This window comes from Aedes albopictus, chromosome 2, assembly GCF_035046485.1.
Source record: "Aedes albopictus strain Foshan chromosome 2, AalbF5, whole genome shotgun sequence".
Classification (NCBI taxonomy): Eukaryota; Metazoa; Arthropoda; class Insecta; order Diptera; family Culicidae; genus Aedes; species Aedes albopictus.
The window spans coordinates 332,811,690-332,832,950 of record NC_085137.1 but is presented as its reverse complement, the minus strand read 5'-3'; the positions used below and the strand labels follow the sequence as shown (position 1 = coordinate 332,832,950).

General features: G+C 43.4%; 1 protein-coding gene across 1 annotated transcript in view; it reads left to right on the top strand.

Annotated features, from left to right (window-relative positions):
* The window catches only part of LOC115267615 (motile sperm domain-containing protein 2), a 104,180-nt gene extending 94,123 nt beyond the window's left edge, over window positions 1-10,057 (top strand). Inside the window, exons 7-9 of the mRNA XM_062852535.1 lie at window positions 7,396-7,508; window positions 7,754-7,954; window positions 9,259-10,057. Coding sequence (XP_062708519.1) covers window positions 7,396-7,508; window positions 7,754-7,954; window positions 9,259-9,612 — 668 coding nt within the window. The 3' untranslated portion in view covers window positions 9,613-10,057. The remainder of the gene's footprint in view (window positions 1-7,395; window positions 7,509-7,753; window positions 7,955-9,258) is intronic.
* The last annotated feature ends 11,204 nt before the right edge of the window (window positions 10,058-21,261 follow it).

Sequence of the window (21,261 nt, the reverse complement as noted above, 5' to 3'; positions counted from 1 at the left end):
CAGCAATTTCTCCCAGAATTCCTCTCGAGATTTCTCCAGGAATTCCTCCGGGATTTTTTTCCAGGGATTGCTCCAAGAATTCATCCATGAAATTATATTTCTTTCGGTATCCCACCTAAATCTATACAAAATAATAATCTATACAAAAATCCTCTTCCAGGGATTCCTCCGGGAATTTTCCCCAGGGATTCTACAGGGCTTCCTCCAGGCATTCTTGTAGGAATTGCTTTAGGAATTCATCCAGGTGTTTCTTCAGGGATTTATCCAGGAAATCTTCTAGGGATTGCTTCAGGAATTCTTCCAGGGATTGCGAAAAGAATTCCTCAAATTATTTCTTCAGAAATTCTTCTCAGGTTCTGTTCAAAAATTCATTCAGATGTGTCTTCGGAAATTTCATTCATTCTTCAATCATCTTTTCAGGGATGCAACCAAGAACTTCTCCAGCATCACCTGATGATTTTTTAAAATTATTTCAAGAATTTCTGGAGGAATCCCTCCAGCGAATAGTATTGGAAGATAGTTCGTAAAGATAGTTCAAAAGAGTTCGTAATTTCCAATAGAGTTCAGCTTTAATTTCTTATGAATGTATTGTAGACATTTCCAAAAAAAAAAATAATAAGAGCATAATAATGCACGAGTGAATAATAATCCTTAATCTTCCAGAAATTGGTCACCGCTACTACAGTCGACTCTCCACATGTCGATGTTCTACATCTCGATATCTTTCCCTATCCCGATGGGTTGGTCGGTCCCTTCAATCTGCATACATTTTACCTTTCTACTTGTCGATATCTCCTTATCTAGATATCTCTCTATCTCGATGCGATCCCATTCGTTTTTGTTCTAAATTTTCTCTCCATATGTCGATATGCCGCTTTTTACAGGTTGCTAGATCGCGTTTCTTAGGTGCAAAACATTCTCGGAAGCCGAAGTGACATCTGTTTGTTGACAGTTTTTCCTAGTTACGGACGATTTTTCAATCTAGTGTGCTTTACAAATTGGTTCTTGAATTCGATCTCTCCCTATCTCGATGGTCCCTTCAATATCGAGATGTAGAGAGTCAACTGTAGCACCACGTTGATTTATGTAGATCAGTCGAGTTTTTTTTAAAGTATTGTACAAAATTCAACATCGTGACTGCTGAAGGGTTTAATAATACTTTTAGAATATAATGTTATTATATTCAATTTCATCATATTACGTTTAGTTATAAAAGACCTACTAGACAAATTTGCTAAGGGTGCTTGCCCGCCCCCCCCCCCTAACCGAAAAGCTGGCTACGCCCTTATGTATGTTTAATTCTCTTGATAGGGTATTGGTTCCCTTATTAAGCATGTGGCTCCCATTTTCATCCTACGAAAAACAAAGGATTGAAGCGCTGTTTGTTTTGTTTCTTGCAAGGATGGAAATCTAGTGATCATGATCAGATTTTGAATGTTTCGCGGTAGCAAGGCATCGCGCGATCATAGCAACAACGATAACATTTTGTCGTCAAGCATCATAACCAACTACGGTCCGAGAAAAATGATTCGCTCGGCATGTGCGGGCGCGATGCGATCATTATCATGAAGTCGAAATGATAAATCCGCGATTTCATTCACTTTTTGAGCATTCTTACTTCTTGAACTTCCAGATATGATTATGAATGCATTATTTCTAGCAATGAATGTGGTTTGCGGGCGCATAAGCGGCCTAAATGGTGATGAATAAAATTTATCACGACTTGTAACATGATCCGATAACGGGTCATCACGCGATAAAGCGTGCATCAGATGCTTTGATTGTCTCTGTGATACGAGCACGGTGTGAGGCGTCGGGATCATGCTACTGCAAGAACAAGGCTATCTTGGATTATTCTTATCGTGTATCATTTATCGCTTGAAGTGATTTTCTTCCATCCTTGGTTTCTTGTTTTTGTATTTTTTGCTAGAAGTGAGCACCCATGCAAACAAAAAGAACGGAATCAATCGGTGCCGTAATCGCTTGCTTTCAAATAGGATGAATATGGGAGCGTGAGATTACTGATGGCACACATACCCTACATAAAAAGTTGACGATCATCAATGGCAAGTCATTTTGACTTATCCTCAGCCATCCCCATGGATATCCGATCTTGTCGCGATGGGAGAGCTTAATCCAGCATCACTTTAAACCTTGCTTTAAACGCCAGTTTCTTCACCTTGGTGTGGACTTTAATTCCGTTTTTTTTTTAATTTGGGTTGGAACCTGAAACGTTGGAACTTGGAACTGGATTGGCGTAAAATGTGTAAACAAACAAACGTCAAACAAATTTCGACGCAAGCGAACCCTTGTTGGGTTGGGGTTGATTGACACTGTGATCTGATCCAGTTCCAACCCAGGTTGAATTTCTTCCCAAATTTCTACTAAAATTTCTCAATCTATTTCGTCAGTACTTCGCCATGGATTTATCCTTTTCAGTGAGCAAATCTCTCAATTCAAAAAATTCGGACTTAAACTCTTCACAATAACCTGCCTCCTCTAAAAAATGATTCAACAGATTTGATATTCGTTAGTTGTCTAAGTAAAATCAAACTCAACAGTTCCAAAAATACAGGTCGGACTCGATTATCCGGGTGACTCCAAAATTATTTCACCCCGGATAATCGAATCACCCGGATAATCGAGCCATGCTTCTTTTCTTTTATTTTTGATGTTCTTAAATTAAAAACTGTTCGTTAAACATAGAAGCTAACATACATAACGTTGTAGTGCCTAAACTCAACGTCTAGTATTATTACAACCATGTTTTTTGAAAATGAAATTTTAGCTGAAAAATGTGAAAAAATAAAAACAATTTTTGAATAGACAATAGACAATAGACAGGTGTTGTAGTTAATGTTTATCACATTTGTTGACATATTGTAATCTAAAAATTTGTAAACAAAGCAAGAACAAACGTTTCCCCGGATAATCGAGCCATTTTTCCCGGATAATCGAGCCTCGGATAATCGGGCCCCCGGTTGATTGAACCCCCGGATAATCGAGTCCGACCTGTACTTCTAAATTTCGAAAAAAAACCTTAGATTCTTTCAAGAACTTTGTAAAAAATTCTTCAAAATGCATTCAAAAATTTTAGACCGAAAAAAAAACAATAAATTCAGGAACTTTATTACTCTTTAATTTATAGAGGTTTGGAGTTCCTCTTGAAGTTTAGAATTTAGTCGAAGATATTTTTTTTTCAGGATATCCGGCGATTTTTCTTAAGCAAATGCACAACAAAAAAATAATGCTTATAAATTTTGACGACAAAATTTAAAGTTTCATAAATAGATGGACAAATATTTGCAGTCTTACTAAAAAAAATCACAACATATCATATACATCTTGCCAGGAGACAGTAGTTCGGAGCACTAGCCAGCAGACAGTAGTTCGGGCCCTGGCCTCCCTAAACCCCCCCCCCCCCCCCTAAATCCGCCACTAAATGTAGTGTTCTTTAGTGAAACATATCACCTTTTTAACACTTTAATGCGCCTCCAATGGTTCATCACGAACCGGTTGCTGCAGATGGTTGATCATATGCATCAGACATGCTCCGATAAACACGGAGGAACCGCCGGGGCTCACTAGAGTCTATTCCCAAGCAATAAATTCAAGTCGGTTGGATTTGAAAAGGTTTTGATGATCGTTGCAAATCCTAATAAAGATATTATAGGATTTGTGACAGGTTTTGGAACCTTTTAAAGCCAGCAGACTTCAAAATAGTGTTTGGGCTCTATTTCTCACGTTTCTCGGTTGATTTTGATTAGTAATAGAAAGCGCTTTTTCGATTTTTTGCAATGTTAGTTGGTCATATTTTCTTTAAATAAAGCAATTAAAATCGACCGAAGAATTAATAGTGGGAAGGAGATTTGCAGCACTTAATTGTGCTGATAGATTCGAAGCTAACGTGCGAACACTTAAACACATTGTTGACGTCAATGCGTTAGACGTGACATTTTCAACAAAAACTGACTGCTTTTTATTGACTGAACAGCGTTACTTGTGCATGACTAGGTTGACATTTCTAGGCTACGCTAGAGAAAATGACATGGTTTATGTAGGACCGATAGGACAATTGAACGAATTTGAATATTTTTCATAGTATTTGTAAGGGGATGAATACATAATAGTTGACATGCAATATTTATTATTTTATAAATTTTATTGAAATCAACTGACCAATTTGGCGTATTTTTGTTTATCTTTTAGATGGTATTATGACACCAACAGAAAAATATCAGAAGTTCAGTTAGGGTAAGAAATCAAACTTTGAACTAGTCAAATTGTAATCTTAATTTGAACCATTTCAAAATTCATTAAAACGACGTATTTTTCAGGCAAATATTGTCCCGAAATAGATGATTAACAACTTTCCGTAATATAACCTGATAACATGGACTTTAAAAGCATTGAAAAAAGCGTTTTTGTCATGTAAAACAGGCAGTTGAAAAATCACTGTGATTTCACCCATTTCCCCCCAGAGAAAGCACATTTTCGGTGCACTCGTACAGCTCATGCATTATATCACACGCAATATGTGAACACGTCAAATGAAAGCTTATTTATCGTAGAATCGACCAACCGAATAATACTCCGCATTATTTGTCATAAAATTATCAAATTTAAGTGATTCTTACTTGGAGAATGTTATCTTAAGTTGAACCATTTGTAATCTAAATTTGAACTAGTAAACGGGGGTGAGCTTCTAGTGTTGGCCTGCAGATTGCGCTAGTGGTTGCTTTGTTTACTCTTGGGGGATGAAAAAATCGAAATTTAGTTTCCAAATTCCTAAGGAATTTCGAACATTCTGAGTTGAGATTCCACTGCCTAATGAAAAATAGGTATGAGAATTAGCAGATTCATGTGATTTTTCATTGTTTAGCATGGAATTGGCTGTTTTGTGAGTTGCTCGAGCTGCTGCCGCCAGTAGTTCAAATTAAGATTAAAATTGGTTCAAATTATGATTACGATGGTTCAAATTAAGATTAAAATCATTGTTGATGAAAAATCAAATATTTCAATGAAATTCGGTGCAAATACAAACTTTTTACCATTTAACAGAAAGATTATACCCGTGGCTTTCATGTACATACGATTTTGCCGTAGTAAATTATTTCCTTGTGGGAGAAAAAATCACTTAAAATTTGCACTGCTTCAGAAAGCCACAATTTGGTTCAAATTTTGATTACCTACCCTACATGTTTCTGTGGGTTTTTGACCGATGACAATATAAGGACACAAGAGATGAACACGGAGAAGTAGAAAACGATGAGCGAAATCATAATTTGACACAGGATCGACTATATTTTAACATACAGGGTTCGATTGATTCGATGAAAAAAAAACCTACGACAACCGATTTAACAAGAAGAAAAACATGTTGAACCATACCACAAAATCAAACAAGAAGACAAACACAAACCGTGTGACCATAACACTATATAGGCAAATCCTGACTGACTGACCAATTGAAAACTTCCCAACCTGCTACCGTAACCTTCTGAGTCAGTAGGCGACAGTGTCTTAATGGATATCATTTTCCGCGTACGGCTGGCAAACTGCTTCTGAAAGATTACGTACTCTTTTCTATCTTCGGGTCTAGTGTAGAGGTTTCAGCTCTATTCAGAGTGCAACTAGAAACCTAGCAAAAAAAATTAAGCGTAGGTGAAAAAACCAGCTGTAAGTGCTAATGGGAGCCAAAGAGTATCCGCTGTGAGCATATGTTTCTAAGACATGTCATAGTTCAGCTCGCATAGACCCAATAATTTAAGTTTTTCACGAATATTAACCCTAAAAAACGTAGGAGTGGGTTTGGGAGGTAAACTCAACTATAGCATGAAAAGATGGATAAATTTTAGTGAAATTCCGAAAAAAAATCCACAGCTCAGGTGAGATTTGAACTCACGATCCTTATTCGCTAGACATGTGCTTTTCCAACTAAGTTACCGAGCCAATTAATGACACGGCATTTTAGTTGTCATAAGGTAATTCAAATCTCAACAATCATGCTTCATCCTTCCTTTAACTTGCACCGCAATTATATTTATCTCTTATGAACCAGAGGCCCCCCACATCCGCTCGGGCACTTGGGCTCACAATCCTTAATCCAGGTCTGATCATCATCATCAACTCAAGAATTTACGAGTGTAAACGCATCCTCCTTAATAGCTTTACCCCTTAATGCATTTTACCCCAAAAACCCCTATCAAGAAAACGACAAAACAACAACCTCCCGATATCGGCAAATGCAAGCCAAGGGAGCAAAGTTAAAATCTGATAAAGAATTGTAAATCTTCGTTGTACCACAACACTGTATGCATGTGTTGTGGTCATTAGCGATTGCTAGTCGTTTGGGTGTTCGCGAAATCACTTGTTAGCGGCAAGGGCTTGGTGGTAGGTTTTCAAACAAAGCATACAGGGTAATGAAATAATGATTTTAAGAGATCATATTGGGTTTATCATTAATGTTTAGACTACTGTGATAATTTGAGAATCCACTGAATCATCATTTCCCAGCGAAATTTCACACTAATCAAACTTGTTTTGTTTACCAGTTGTGCATCCGACGCCCCTGTCATGAACTCAACCGAACTTGTGTATGCCAGCCGCTGCGAATTCTTGTGTCAAATTCGACTGTGATTATAATGAATTTCGGCCGAGTCTAAATGGGTGCAAATGTCGCAATATAGATTCCCAATTGTTTCTTTATGTATTTCACCGCATGTTTCTCCTGAAATTTTCTCAAAAGTTTCTTTCAAAGTTCCCCTAATCCAACACAAAGGTATCCATAGCTGCTTACATGGGTGCTTAACTAACTTGTTACATATCTGTATTGTACACATGTATAAAGAACTTATTATCGTACACTAATTATTATCAACTCTCAAATTCGCACCTTTATATTAGGGGCTAATCATTTATTACGTAAGGGAATTTTCATGATTTTTCAGCACCCCCGCTCCTCCTTGTAAGATTTTTTGTATGAGATTCCATACATTTCTGAGTGTAAGATCTCTCGAATTCGGCATAGTTTCACATACGCTTTCTTCTAATACAATAAATGAGCAATAGTTATTTTACAAAAAAAAGAAGCATACTGTAAAATGTCCCCCCATCCAATAGCACCACCCCAAAACAGTAGCTGAAAAACACAAAATACAACACACGAACTCGAAGCTTATACCTACTTAACCGAATCATCCCTCCATCCGATTACAACACATTTCTCTGTTTGCTTTTTATCACTTGTAATATCGCTTCCATGCCATCGATTGAGAGGACAGTGCGCATTCAGATTCATCCCGTAGGATTAAGTTCACTGTTTTAAATATTAGTGGTGGCGTCTGACGTAACCTGGTAACACGTTGTTCAATCTGTTATACGTCTATATTCCAGGAGAGATGTTACGAATAATTCCTCAGAATAATATCGTATTCACAAAATCCGGAAATGAACTAGTTGGGAATGTCGAAATCATCAACATACATAAAGAACCAATCACATATAAGGTAAGATTGCTTGCTCACTTGAATAATAGTATGTATTTAAGGTGTTGTACCAACTATCTGCCGGGATTGAATAATACTCCGTGAACGTACACACTATAATTAGAGAAATTATCTACCTGCGTATATTGTTCGCACTTGCTTTATTACTAAAGCAAGAAGCTAATTGTCTAGCAATTAACTGGGAACGATATTCAAGGTAGCGTTGCATTACAAATTCAGTTGAACCATGTTTTACATTTATCCAGATCAAAACGACAGCTCCGGAGAAGTTTCGGGTGCGGCCCAGCACTGGAGTACTGTCTCCGTCTGCCACTGTCACTATCAATGTAGTGCTGCAGCATGGCCATCAGGTCATTACTCTGAACCGGGAGAAGTTCTTGGTAATGTGTATGGCGTTCACAAATGACTTGTCCACCAGTTCGCAAGATTTGGCCGACCTGTGGAAGGTGAGTACTGGCGTGTCGTAAAACTTGGCTTACACAGTTTGACAAAATCATCAAAATATCTCTGACAATTATGGCTCACAGTAATATTTTCACGATTCCAAAAAAAATAAACTACATGCTTTGATTCCTTCCTTCTGCTCTAATTTTCACATTTTCTAATTGTTACCGATCCAAAAACCCATAAATCTGAAATTTTGACCATAACCTTTAGAAAACCATTTTTTTTTATTTTATGACTGTTTTTTTTTTTTGTAAAATGGGCGATAAAAAAGATAAGTGTCACGGATTTCAGTGGTTATGCAACAATCATATAAATTTCACGGAGGTTCGTTAAGACTCGAAAAATGATTGTATTTGCCGAATAGTGCTTATCATTATTTTTTATATTCTCTCAAATAATCCAGCGACTTTTTGTACCGATTGCAATTTTAAAATACTTGGTCTTTTCTGTTCCTAAACTTTAATATATTCCCGGACAAGTTACGATACAATCTCGATATCGATTAATCTTCCTAATGAATTACGTTGGATCGGCTCGCTGACGTAATGTACAGTTTGGGTCAAAAAAGACCTCAATGCACAAGGAGGGTTAATTAAATTCGCACAACAAACTTGGAATTATGTAGTATGGATATCTTGACCACACGTATGCGGAAATCAGAAGCCTTAGATTTTTTCCGCTTCATTAATGAAAATTGTAATAAAAAAATATTATTCGTAAAAACATCGTATCTCGAGAATGAATGACGGAGCTTTGTGAAATTTTCTTGGTAGATGCATAACCCATAAAGCTCTGTGGTACATCTGTTCTTTTACCGTATATTTTATCAAAACAGCCACGAAAATGTTCGATTTTCTAAAGCATCAAATTAATACACTTTCCATCCCCCAGAATGGAAAGGATCTAAACTCCGAATTTATGAGTTTCTGGACTTAAGCAATCAGAAAGGGAGCAATTTGAGTTTTTGTCATAAAGTGAAATTTTAGACCATTCGGTTAGAGTTCCTATAAACAAATATTTTCCATAAGCAATTCTAGATGAACATTTGAAAAGGGCCTATCTGCTTTGCGTAAACAAACATGTTTTTGTCTCTGCAGGGCCTATCTGCATCCACCCACGCACATCAACACCCTTATCAGAAAGAGTGTTCTTCAAGCCATCTGTTAAGGGTGTTGATGTGCGTGGGTGGATGCAGATGGGCCCTACAGAGACAGAAACATGTTTGTTTACAAAAAGCAGATAGGCCCTTTTCAAATGTTCGTCTAGAATTCACAATAGCCTAACCTATATCCGTCTATCGTAGAACACACCTGCAAGCAGTGCCTCGGTTGAACAACATCGGCTCAAGTGTTTCATGCCTGCGAACCTCGATGATGGCAGTTTGCGGAACGGATTGCCTCTACAAGCTGGCGCCGGAGCTGGCGATATGCTAGGTGCTACTGCCGGATATGCCGGCAGTGGAGGTGATAGAAGTGACTTTTTCCACTTCCAGCAGGCCATGGCTCAGTTGAACGAAACAACCCAACGGCTAGAAACGCAAGCCAAGCACAATCAAAGGACGCAAATCATTTCCATCGTTGTGTTCTTGCTGCTCTCCATAGCCATTGTGTACATTCTGAAAGCGGAGATCAAAAGCTCTGTCGGACAGTATCATTAGAATTAGCGAGGATGGGGTGAATATCGCTGGTAGCGAAACTGCATTATCGGGTGAAGTTTTTATATCTTAAACTGTAGCATGCCTAGTTTTTTTTTCCTGTAAGCCTTTGAACCAAGGGCAAATTAGCAAACTTTTTTTTTCTTATGTAGCAGAGTAATATCGTCTTGTGAAACTTAAGTGCATGCTAGATTCATTATGATCATATTAAATATGTTTCATCCATAACAACTTACCTTTGTTTATTTATGTTTCCTTATTCTATCCAAAACAATTGCATGCTATAGTTGGTATGGCCCTGTTACACATTAGGTTTGTTGTACAAAATACTTTGATGCCTTTTAATTTATTATCATAAGATATTTTAGGTTACTCAACATAAAAGTTTAGCGAGTTTTCGGAATGTATCATTTGATATCACAATAAAATGCCAAGCATCTAAAAATAAGTGTTCGATTAATTTGAAAGAAATATCCTTGATTATGGAAAGACACTGATGAACGAATGTGTTATGTGAAGCCCGTTTTTACCAGCCCCTGGTAGCATTTTGGGCGGACAAAAACGGGTACCTGATTAAATCGGGACATTTTCAGAATTATTTTTTTACGCGGACATTACTTTTTGAACACAGCCTTCCTGGCTGATAGTAATGTAGTCTACAGGAGACAATAGACGGCGCTAGCTTTTCGCTTTAGTTTCCAAAGTGTTCTGAGCCGAAAACATCCCCGCGTTTACAGGACACCCACATACTGGGAGTGGTTACGCCAGTAACGTAAAATCGAGCTTATCACAACAGTAAGCTTTCTTCCTACAGAAATCCCTAAAGAAATCTTCAGAGGTGTCTAGATAAATCTCTAGAAAATCACAAGATAAATCACTGGAGATATCCTTGGTGAAATTTTTGGACGAATGCCTGAAGAAATTAGCCGAAGAATAACATAAATCCCGTAAGTGATTTTCTGTAGAAAACTGTAGAAGAGTTCCCGTATAAATCTTTTGAGTAATTTCCGAGGGAATTCTATATCAATAGGGTACGATTGGTGAAGTACTAGATTTGTAGTACTGAGCTGAATTTTTGTATGGTGAGAAGCTGAATTCTCAATTTCTGCAAGGAAATGGTACAAAACTGTGGGTATTATGATTTTTTACCTTATTTAATGCTGTTTGAGTAAAACTTTGAGTAACTATGTTGAAGTTGCAAGAAATGGAAAAAACAACAACACAGTTTTTCAATGTGTTGCTCAAACAGCATCAAATTAGACAAGAAATCATAATACCCACGCTTTTTACACGATTTCCTTGCAGAAATGGAGAATTTTCCTTCTCACCATACAAAAATTCAGTGGAACTCCAGAAAAAAGTGGAGTAATTCCTAAAAAAATCATTGGAAGAATTCCTATTGAAATCTCGGGAGAAATCCTTGTTAGTATTCAAGATGGAATATCTGAAGATATTAACGGAGGAATTCCCGAAAAAAAAAAGATCTAGGCGAAACTCCTGGAGGAATCCCAGCGGAAATGGCTTGAGAAATGGTGAGTATGAATTTCAGGAAAATTTCCCACCAAACAATTCTTGAAGAATCTCCGCAGGAGTTCCGAAAGAGCAGGAGCATAGATGACCGCACACTTCGTAGTTGCTACTCCGTGATTGACCGGAGCAATCGAAATTGCACAGAGAACCAACGAATAAGGCTTGGGATTAGCTTACTATGGGGCACGTTCGGTGTAGTACTAGATTTGTAGTAATGAGCTGAATTTTAGTATGGTGAGAAGGTCAATTCTCCGTTTCTGCAATGAAATGGTGCAAAAAGCGTGGGTATTATGATTCCTTGCCTAATTTTATGCTGGTTGAGCAAAACTTTGGATAACTATGTTGTTTATGTTGCCAGAAATGAAGAAAACAACAACACTGTTGCCCAAAGTTTTGCTCAAACAGCATCAAATTAGGCAAGGAATCATAATACCCACGCTTTTTGCACCATTTCATTGCAGAAACGGAGAATTGACCTTCTCACCATACTAAAATTAAGCTCATTACTACAAATCTAGTACTTCACCGATTTGTCCTATTCTCAATGTGCAAAGTTCGAGAACTCCCAACTTTATTAAGGTCAATAACGGCGCTGGCCACGTCCTTACGGTCATCGAGGATGGGAAGGAGTGGGTAATTCTCGCTGAGACCGGCCCACTATTTACACCTTGTCTTCAAAAATGTTTAAGGTGCCGATTTTCTGAAAGCCCTCGCCTAAAAAGTAAGAAAAATGCATTTGGTTACTCAAATTGATGGACCCCCGTTAGTTAGAGCCACAGCAATTTTTCCAGACCCCTCGATTTTGGTCAAATATTGGCTCACTTAAACCGTTATAACTCGAAAGTTTCCCCAACAACCACCTCAAAACGAATTGTTGTTGAAAAGAGGAAAGATAGAGCTACTATTTACAATAATAAAAAGTTGGGTCGGCCATATTGATTTTGGCCGCCATCTTGGATTTTTATACCAAAACATTTTTTTCACCATGAGGGCAACCACCGATTTTCAAATTTTTTACAACAATTGAAAGCTGGGACATTTATACAAAACATATCAAAAAATTAGAGATGTCTTTTTCTTCTTTCAAAAGTTTTCTGTCGTTTCGTGAATCATGCCACTTTTGCGCACTGGGCCCGGTGCCGACCGTTTACATAAATGCAGCGTTATTTCGCAGTGTTTACGAACACGAAATAAAATTCTGAACCCATTAATGGAAAGTTGAAGGTTTAAGCTTTTCAAAACACTAAAAAAGTTATAAAAACAATGCCCGCATCATTGAGAAACAGTCAAAAACAGAAACGCACCTCCGATTTGGCCAAATTTTGCGACACGCGCCTTTGAGTATACATGCAGGCGTAAACTCGGATACTGTTGCATGTCTTTGCCGGTGCGCATGGAAATGTATGGAGAAAACGTGGCTGAATTTACAAAACTGTATATAACTTTTGAAAGAAGAAAAAGACATCTCTAATTTTTTGATATGTTATGTATAAATGTCCCAGCTTTCAATTGATGCAAAAATTTCGAAAATCGGTGGCTCTATCTCTCCTCTTTTCAACAACATTTCGTTTTGAGGTGGTTTTCGGTGAAACTTTGTTACAGTTAAGTTAGTTTGTACAAACAATCCGTATTTGTTGTTAGAATATTGGTAGAGCAAACAATGTTTATAAACTAAGAAAATTTGCGAGGTGAACTGCTGCTCGAGAACCCCTGCGATAATGGTCGACAATTCCACCACCAAGCATCAACGCAAGTACATCCAAACACGCCGCTCTCGCTCAGTAAGGCAGTGTAGCAATCGGAACGAAGCTCAGAAAGCTACGAGAAAACGACGTCGGCCCAGCCGCAGAAAACAACCACGGCAAGCCATCGATGGGAGGAATGAGGAAAAGAGCGCCAGCTCTACAGAAGAACACGTTCACGGCTACCAAGTACCATTTGCAAGCAAGCACAAACCAAGAGCATGATCATCGCACCAGTGCTCTCAATTCGAGCTAGATGACTCTCGCTCTCATCGGATCAAATGTTGGGCACGGCACAAGCCTTGTGAACGACGACGTCTTGAGAGGGAAGTTAGTACCAACTAGTCCGCTGAGGCGACCGCACGCATAGGTCGAAGCCACGACCGTTTTGAGTCGGCTTTCTGAGTGCAGAGAATTTTGGTTGCAGGAAACCGGCCATCTTGTGCACACCGAAAACGCGGCGGTGAAAGCCAGAAAATCAGTGCGGTGGTCTCGACTATCAGTGCGAATTTATCAAAAAGCCCGCGTCTACCAGTTCGGGAAGAAAACCGATCGTGTTGGTCGTTCGAGTCGCCATCTTGTGCATCAGATCGCAGGAACCTCGTGGTCACGGGTCCGGTTAAGCTACACGATCAGCAGACCCCGACGGAAGATAAGAACCCTCGTCGTAGCCGGTGTTCCAAGAGCCGGGCGATTCCCCGTCGTTTTTATCCCACAGAATCCCTGGTGAATTCCGATCAGACCTGGCAACAGTTAACTGAGAGCACGTTCGAGCGACAAAAAGCCTTCCAGAGGAAGGCTTTTTTCTTTATACACATCTTTTCAGTCGTGCGTCACCCTGATCGAACACCAAGCGAGATTTGACGTGCTGGATTCCGGACGCGACGAGAGTGGTCAAAGTGATTGATTTCGAACCCGACCGCTTCCTCGGATTGGACCAGATGCTCGCCAAGAACCATCGAGCTGGATCAGGTTGGTCAAACGCTAGGGACCGGCGGCCAGAGTGGTCCGCTGAATGCCCCCACACGAAGCAGCGGAATTGAGGCAGCACGGGGAGGTCTCGAGCGCGGTCGCTGCCGCGCCAGCAGTATGGGTGCACCCAGAGAGAGTAGCATAAGCGTGAGTAGGTCGCATTAAGAAACACTGAACTTAGAATTAAGAAAGACAACCAGAGCAGTGGTAGGCAAAGTGTTGAATCTAGTTTAAGCAGGAGAAGAGAATAAATGGATTAATGTAGATCAACTGATTTGTGGACCTTTTGACTCAGTTTTGTGGCATTCCCTGAGCTATCCGGGGCTGATCGAGGGCTTCTATTCCCTCCCCCTCGACAGTCACTTGCAACACTGGCGCCCAACTGAAAATCCACATAATATGAACTACCGTTTAGCGATTTAAAGTATGGTTTGATGAGATTTGGTTTTGTGCATTTGATTATCCGGCCTTGATAATCATTAAAATTTTAGCCTTTACGCATAAAATTCGAAAGTAAAATGGACTTTACCCATTTGACTGACGAAGAGGTGACCTACGAGTTGGCTTTACGCCACGTAGTCAACTTAGGTCCGACTACTCATAGAGGAAAAGTTCTTCGCCTTAAGGCTCTTGTCCAAGAGAGCTTGAAAGACAACAAGCCCACTAGCTCAGAACACGTCATGAGTCCCCAATCCAACTTAGAACTTTGCGAAGCGCAAGTTCATCAGCTTCACATCAGCTGCGAAGCAGCCATTCGTACAGCTGACAGTGTGACCTTAAACCAAATTCGGACACGTCTCCATCATTACCGCGACCGTCTACAGTTGATTCGTCCGCCAAGTGAATCGCGGGATACGCATGCAATGCTAACGGTGCATGTCGACGTGCTTCTAAACAAGCTGAACGGAACAAGTGTAGTGAATAGTGTACCGCGAAGTGAGAGTGTTGTGGCTCAAGCAACTTCGACTGGAGCCATAAGAAGGTACAACGGCGGAGATGAAGGAGCAGTCGGAGGAGAAACCACGATGCCAGTGGAAAGCATTTCAAGACAAGACACCACACCACCATCAGTAGTGCAGCCACCGCTCGTGACGTCATTCTCGGGTGGGCAAGGCAGAGGATTGTTGTTTTCGAGTTCGTTCCAAACGCGAGACAGCGAAGAAGCAGAACCAGCAGATACGAGGCACCGAAACAGCTCACCTCCCCCTCCCTACCTGCCTAGAGAGCGAGAAACATGGAACCCGTCGACCAGGGAACAACAATCGCGGGATAACCGCGAGTTACAAGCAAGAATCAGGGAGATGCAGGAGAGAGAACAATACATGCGTGAGGAGTACTACAGAATGCGAGACGACCTGGAGCGGTTGATCCGTCGAGAGCGACCAGCACCGGAACGAGCGGATGATCGCCGAATACAAAAGGCCGTTCACAACTGGCCATTCAAATTCCGCGGCGAAAAGGACACGACATCACTCAACGTGTTCCTAGATCGCGTGGAAACGTTCGCAAGGTCAGAAGGCATGAGTGACGCCACACTCCTGAGCTCCATCAAACACCTACTACAGGAGGACGCCATCGACTGGTACTCACGAGCAACTTCGCAAAACTTGTTGCGAACCTGGGACCAATTCAAGCGAGAGATTCGAAGAGAATTCCTCCCCAGCGGCTACTCCCAAATTCTTCGTCTGGAAGCTAGCTTCCGATTCCAAGGAAGAGAGGAATCCTTCGCGAAATTCTATCGCGACATTTCAGCGCTTTTTCGCTTCGTCGATCCACCCATACCAGACGACGAGAAGTTCTTCCTGGTGAAGAAGAACATGAACGAGAACTACGCAGCCATCGTCACAGCAGCGAGGCCTCGTTCACTGGAAGAAATGGTGGAAGTCTGCACCGGATACGACGAGACGAGAATGCTTCTGAACAGACAACGCAGGATTCCGATTCCGCACAGCGCGCTTCTGGAACCGAACTTTGCTACGCCAGTAGTAACCAGCAGACCGCCACCGGTTCAGCATCACCAACAGCCACAGCGGTTCAACAGGGTTCACGCCGTGGAAGTAGAAGGCGCTTATGAGCACGAAGCGGTAGAGGAAGGACCAGAAGACGATTGGCAGCACACAATCGACGAACTGGTTGAGCAAGTGAACGCGCTGAAGATGAACCTGGAGCGAAAATCTGCGAGGCCAATCTTTGCTGCACGCGACGAGAAACAGTCCAGGTCGACGGACAGGTACAACCGAACAGAAGCTGATGTTCTGCGAGCAGCGCGACAGTACACAAGAGAAGCGCAAGCTCCGGCACAGCAGCAACGGCCACAAGCCGCATCGTTCCAGACTCGGCCACCACAACAGCAGCAAGAACAGCCGCAAAGAGCACAGGGCTGGCAAGTACGACAGTGGATGCCAAGTTCGGATCAGAGCGACAACAACCGAAGAAGCCAACGTCTGTTGCCAGAACCAGTCAGGCAACGGGAAGATCGCCATATACAACAGGAAGAAGCTCCGAACGATCAACGACCAGCAATGCTCTGCTGGAACTGCGACGAGGAAGGCCACAGATTCATGGACTGTCCGAAACCACAAGCCATTCTCTTCTGCTACCGGTGTGGACGGAAGGGCTACTCGTTGCGCAGTTGCTTCACGTGTCGCACGGACGCGTTAAACTACCCAGCGGAGAACCAGCAATAGAGGGGAGCAGCTCTCCGCAAAATCTCGGAGACCCCTCCGACATCCCGGAATTTCAAAACCTCAACTCGATCATTATCAACCCCGGAAGTGACAATAGACCGCACGCCGTCATATCAGTGCTGGGTAAGGAGTTAACAGCTTTGCTGGATAGCGGAGCAAACTGCTCCCTACTAGGAGGAAAAAGAGTCGGGCTGGCGGAAGACTGCGGTTTGCAGAAAGGAACCGTCAGCGGCGGAATAAAAACGGCGGACGGCACAAGACACAACATTTCGCATTTCGTCTATCTCCCAATAGTGTACAACAACCGCAACGAAGTTCTTCCAGTGCTTTTGGTACCTTCGATTCCAGACTGCGTCATTTTAGGAATGAACTTCTGGGAAAAGTTTGGCGTCAAAGCAGTGTGTTGCACACTAGAAGCGAAGCAGGAAGACCAGATCAGTGAGGACCAGGAGATGAAGCAGCTCAGCCCCGAACAACAACGGCGCCTAGAGCAGGCGATCCAGAAGTTTCCGAAAGCGGTAGAGGGAAGACTAGGACGCACGAAGCTGTACGAGCATCGAATCGATGTGGGGAATGCACCGCCCCGTAAACAACGGCATTACCCTATGTCGCCGTATGTTCTACAGGAGGTCAACAAGGAGATCGACCGGATGATAGCGCTGGACGTCATCGAGGAGGCGCAGTTCTCGCCATGGAACAACCCGCTGGTCGCCGTCAAGAAGAAGACTGGGCAGTATCGCGTCTGTCTGGACGCGCGTCACCTCAACTCCATCATGGTGAACGAGGGCTATCCGATACCCCAGATTGCAGCGATCACCAACAACCTCCGAAGCAGCAAATACATTTCTTCGATCGATCTCAAGGATGCCTTCTGGCAGCTACCACTTCATCCAGGTTCGAGACAACTGACAGCCTTCACCGTTCCATCCAGAGGCCACTTCCAATTCAAGGTGGTGCCTTTCGGGCTGTGTACGGCAAGTCAAGCCCTAGCGAGACTTATGACCCACCTATTCGCCGATCTAGAACCGCTGGTATTCCATTACCTAGACGACATCATCATCTGTTCCGAGACATTCGAAGAGCATATCGCTCTGCTCGAAGAAGTAGCCCGCCGGCTACGCCAAGCGAATCTCACGATTTCATCGGAGAAGTCCAAGTTCTGCCGGAAAAGCATGAAGTACCTAGGCTACGTGATCGACGAGCAAGGTTGGCGAGTAGACGACGAGAAGATCCAAGCGATCGTACAATTCCCGACTCCAACAACGCGCAAAGAAGTGCAGCGATTTCTCGGTGTTTGCAACTGGTACCGACGCTTTATCGCCGGTTTCTCGCAGCTAGCAGCTCCGCTAACAAACTTGACGTCAGGAAAGACCAAGTTCCGTTGGAATCCGATAGCTGAAGAAGCGTTCCTAAAGCTGAAAGCAGCTCTGGTTTCGGCACCGGTACTGGCGATGCCGGACTACAGCAAACCGTTCGCCATAGCGTGCGATGCCAGCGACACAGCAATCGGAGCAGTGCTAACGCAGGAGATCAACGGCGAGGAGCATCCCATCAGCTACTTCTCGCAGAAGTTGTCAGCGTCGGAGAGGAAGTACTCGGTCACGGAGCGGGAGTGCCTCGCAGTGATCCGAGCGATCGAGAAGTTTAGAGGCTACGTAGAAGGAATCCGATTCATTGTCCACTGTGACCATGCAGCACTCAGCTACCTGAAGTCGATGAAGAACCCGACGGCTTTGATGAGCCGGTGGCTGTTGCGTCTAAACGCGTTCGACTTCGAGATCCGCTATAGAAAGGGTTCGATCAACGTTGTTCCAGATGCGCTCTCGAGAACAGTAGCTGAAGCAGTCTTCACGGTAGACCAAGTTCAGGATCCGTGGTACAGAAAGCTGGTGGACAGAGTGAAGAGCGAAGGAGACAAGTTCCCGGACTTCCGCATAGCAAACGACACGCTATTCAAGAACTGCCGTTGCAAGGACGAAGTGGGAGCAGTTTACCACAAGTGGAAGCAAGTCGTTCCGAAAGAAGAGAGGTTCCAGCTAATCCGAAGATTCTACGACGAACCGGCAGCAGCGCATCTTGGTTTCTACAAGACCTGGCACAAGCTACAAGCCCACTACTACTGGCCACAGATGCAACAGGAGATTCACGACTACGTTATGAACTGTGCGACCTGCAAAGCGTGCAAGGCACCGGGGAAAAGAATGATGCCGCAAATGGGAAACCCGAAGCCGGCGAAGACCCCTTGGAAGATGATATCGGTGGACTTTGTCGGTCCGCTCACACGTTCCAAACGAGGAAACACGGTTTTGTTGGTAGTAGTAGACTGGGTCAGCAAGTATGTGATCGTCAAGCCGATGCGTACAGCGGATTCGCAGAAGATGGTGGAGTTCCTGGAAGAAGAAGTTTGTCTGAAGTTCTCTCGGCCGCGGCTGATACTGTCCGATAACGGGAAGCAGTTCGAATCGATGGTCTTCAAATCCTGGCTGGCAAAGCACAAAATCGGCCACATGAAGACAGCGTTCTACTGTCCGCAGATCAATAACGCCGAACGCGTCAACCGCGTCGTAATAACCTGCATCCGGGCATTGTTGGACGGCGATCATAGAGAGTGGGACGAAAAGCTACCGGCGATCACGGCGACGATAAACGCTGCTCGGCACGAGGCGACAGGCGTCAGTCCACACGAAGCCAACTTCGGACGGAACCTGTTGTTGCACACGGATCTGTACACGCAGCAGGAACTCAACACGCCAGAAGACCCGAAGATAGCACAGGACCTGCGACTCTCTGCGATTCGTCGAATCCAAAAGCTTATCATCGAGCGGATTAAGAACAGCCACCAGCGGGCGAAGCAGCGATACAATCTTCGCACAAGATCAGTAGCGTTTAAAGTCGGAGACTTGGTTTGGCGGAGATCGTTCGTACTCTCCTCGAAGGCGGACCAAATCAACAGCAAGCTAGAGCCGAAATTCGTTCCGGCCATCGTCAAGGAGATCATCGGGACGAACCTGTACGTGCTAGAGGATGTTCTGAGCGGCAAGAAGGGAAGATACCACGCGAAGGACATCAAGGCGGACTAAACGAACGTGTGCAAGCTATGCAAACAGGCGGTGCCTGTCAACGAAGAAGCGAACGCTGAAGAAAACACCACTATTGGGCATAATTACAGCGAACAGGAGGGCAGAGAAGTTCCAACCGGATTCTGCACTTCAGTTACACCGATTTGACGACTACATCAACGGGAATCGTCGTTCCTAGCAGCGAGATTCCGGGCTGTTCAAGCTATGTACACAGGCGGTGCCTGTCAACCACGAAGCAGTCATCAGCCTACAGCGGGCGAGGGAGACTGGGACCCTGAAAACAGCAGTGAGTAGGGAGGCTCCAGATACCATGTCAAAGAGCGCCGCAACCGTCAGCCTACAGCGGGCAAGGGAGACTGGGACCCTGAAAACAGTAGTGAGTAGGGAGGCTCCAGATACCGGTACTGAGAACACAGCAGTCATCAGCCTACAGCTGGCGAGGGAGATTGGGACCCTGAAAACAGCAGTGAGTAGGGAGGCTCCAAACACCTTTACGAACAACCCAGCGAATCGACAGACTACAAAGAGAGATCAACATGCGGTACCAAAACACTTCCATCGCGCCAGGAGGTGTACCGTAAGCCGTTCGCCAAGCGAGAGAAATGGCACCCTGTGATTCCGGAAACGGGACGCAGGTACCTCTGCAGTGCACCAGATGTATTCTCTGATAGGAGGAGTGGAGACCCGGAGTTCGACGACCAAATATCGGTTCGACGCGGAGTTGAAGCTTACGGCCACTATCAGGCGCAGTGAGACAGCAGCTGGAGAGCATTGGGAGAGCAGGAAGACAAGCAGGCAGCCTACGAAGGGCGCGGGAGATTGGGACCCTGAAAACAGCAGTGAGTAGGGAGGCTCCAAATACCACCACGAAAAGCGCAGCACACAGCCTACAGCGGGCGAGGGAGACTGGGACCCTGAAAACCATCGTTGAGTAGGGAGGCTCCAGACACCAAACGAACAGAACGTCGAACGAAGCGCAACAACATCCGAGGAACTCTCACACCGAAACACCAAGTGGTCACGCCGTTAGCCGATCGAGACAAATCGAGCCCATCATCAAGAATTCGACCATCCTCACGATACAGAGCTATGAGTGGCACCACTACGGAGGAACAAAATACGATCTCGGCAATTCAAGCACATCCACGACTGGATGGTGCACACGAACCCTCAAGTGTTTCCAGTCAATTCGAATGCGTGGCCAAGGGTTAAAGATCTGGGGGTCGTCATGAAATCTTCATCCCAAAAGTAACGCGACCAGGGGCGCGGTAAAACCCTATTTCTCGGGCTCATGACGATTTAGATTAGTAAATGTTTCTTTTCTCAGAAAATACGCACAAACCAAGACAAACCAATTTTGTCCATAGATATAGTCGATACATAAAGCTTCTTAATGCTTAGTGTACAATTAAGCCTATTTTAGCAGATACCATAGGCTAGAATCCGATTTGAAAGTTTTGCCGTAGGATTCGTTAAAGTTGGACATGGACTTTGGTCAGAGACGATTTGAGAGGTCGTAGATTTTGCCAGGCGCAGCTGGCATGAAGTTTAGTCTAGCATTAAGATTATGCAGTTTGGAGGATAGAGAAGATTTGGCAAGCGACCAAGGCTTGCGTATGAGTTTGGTTTAGCTGAGGACAT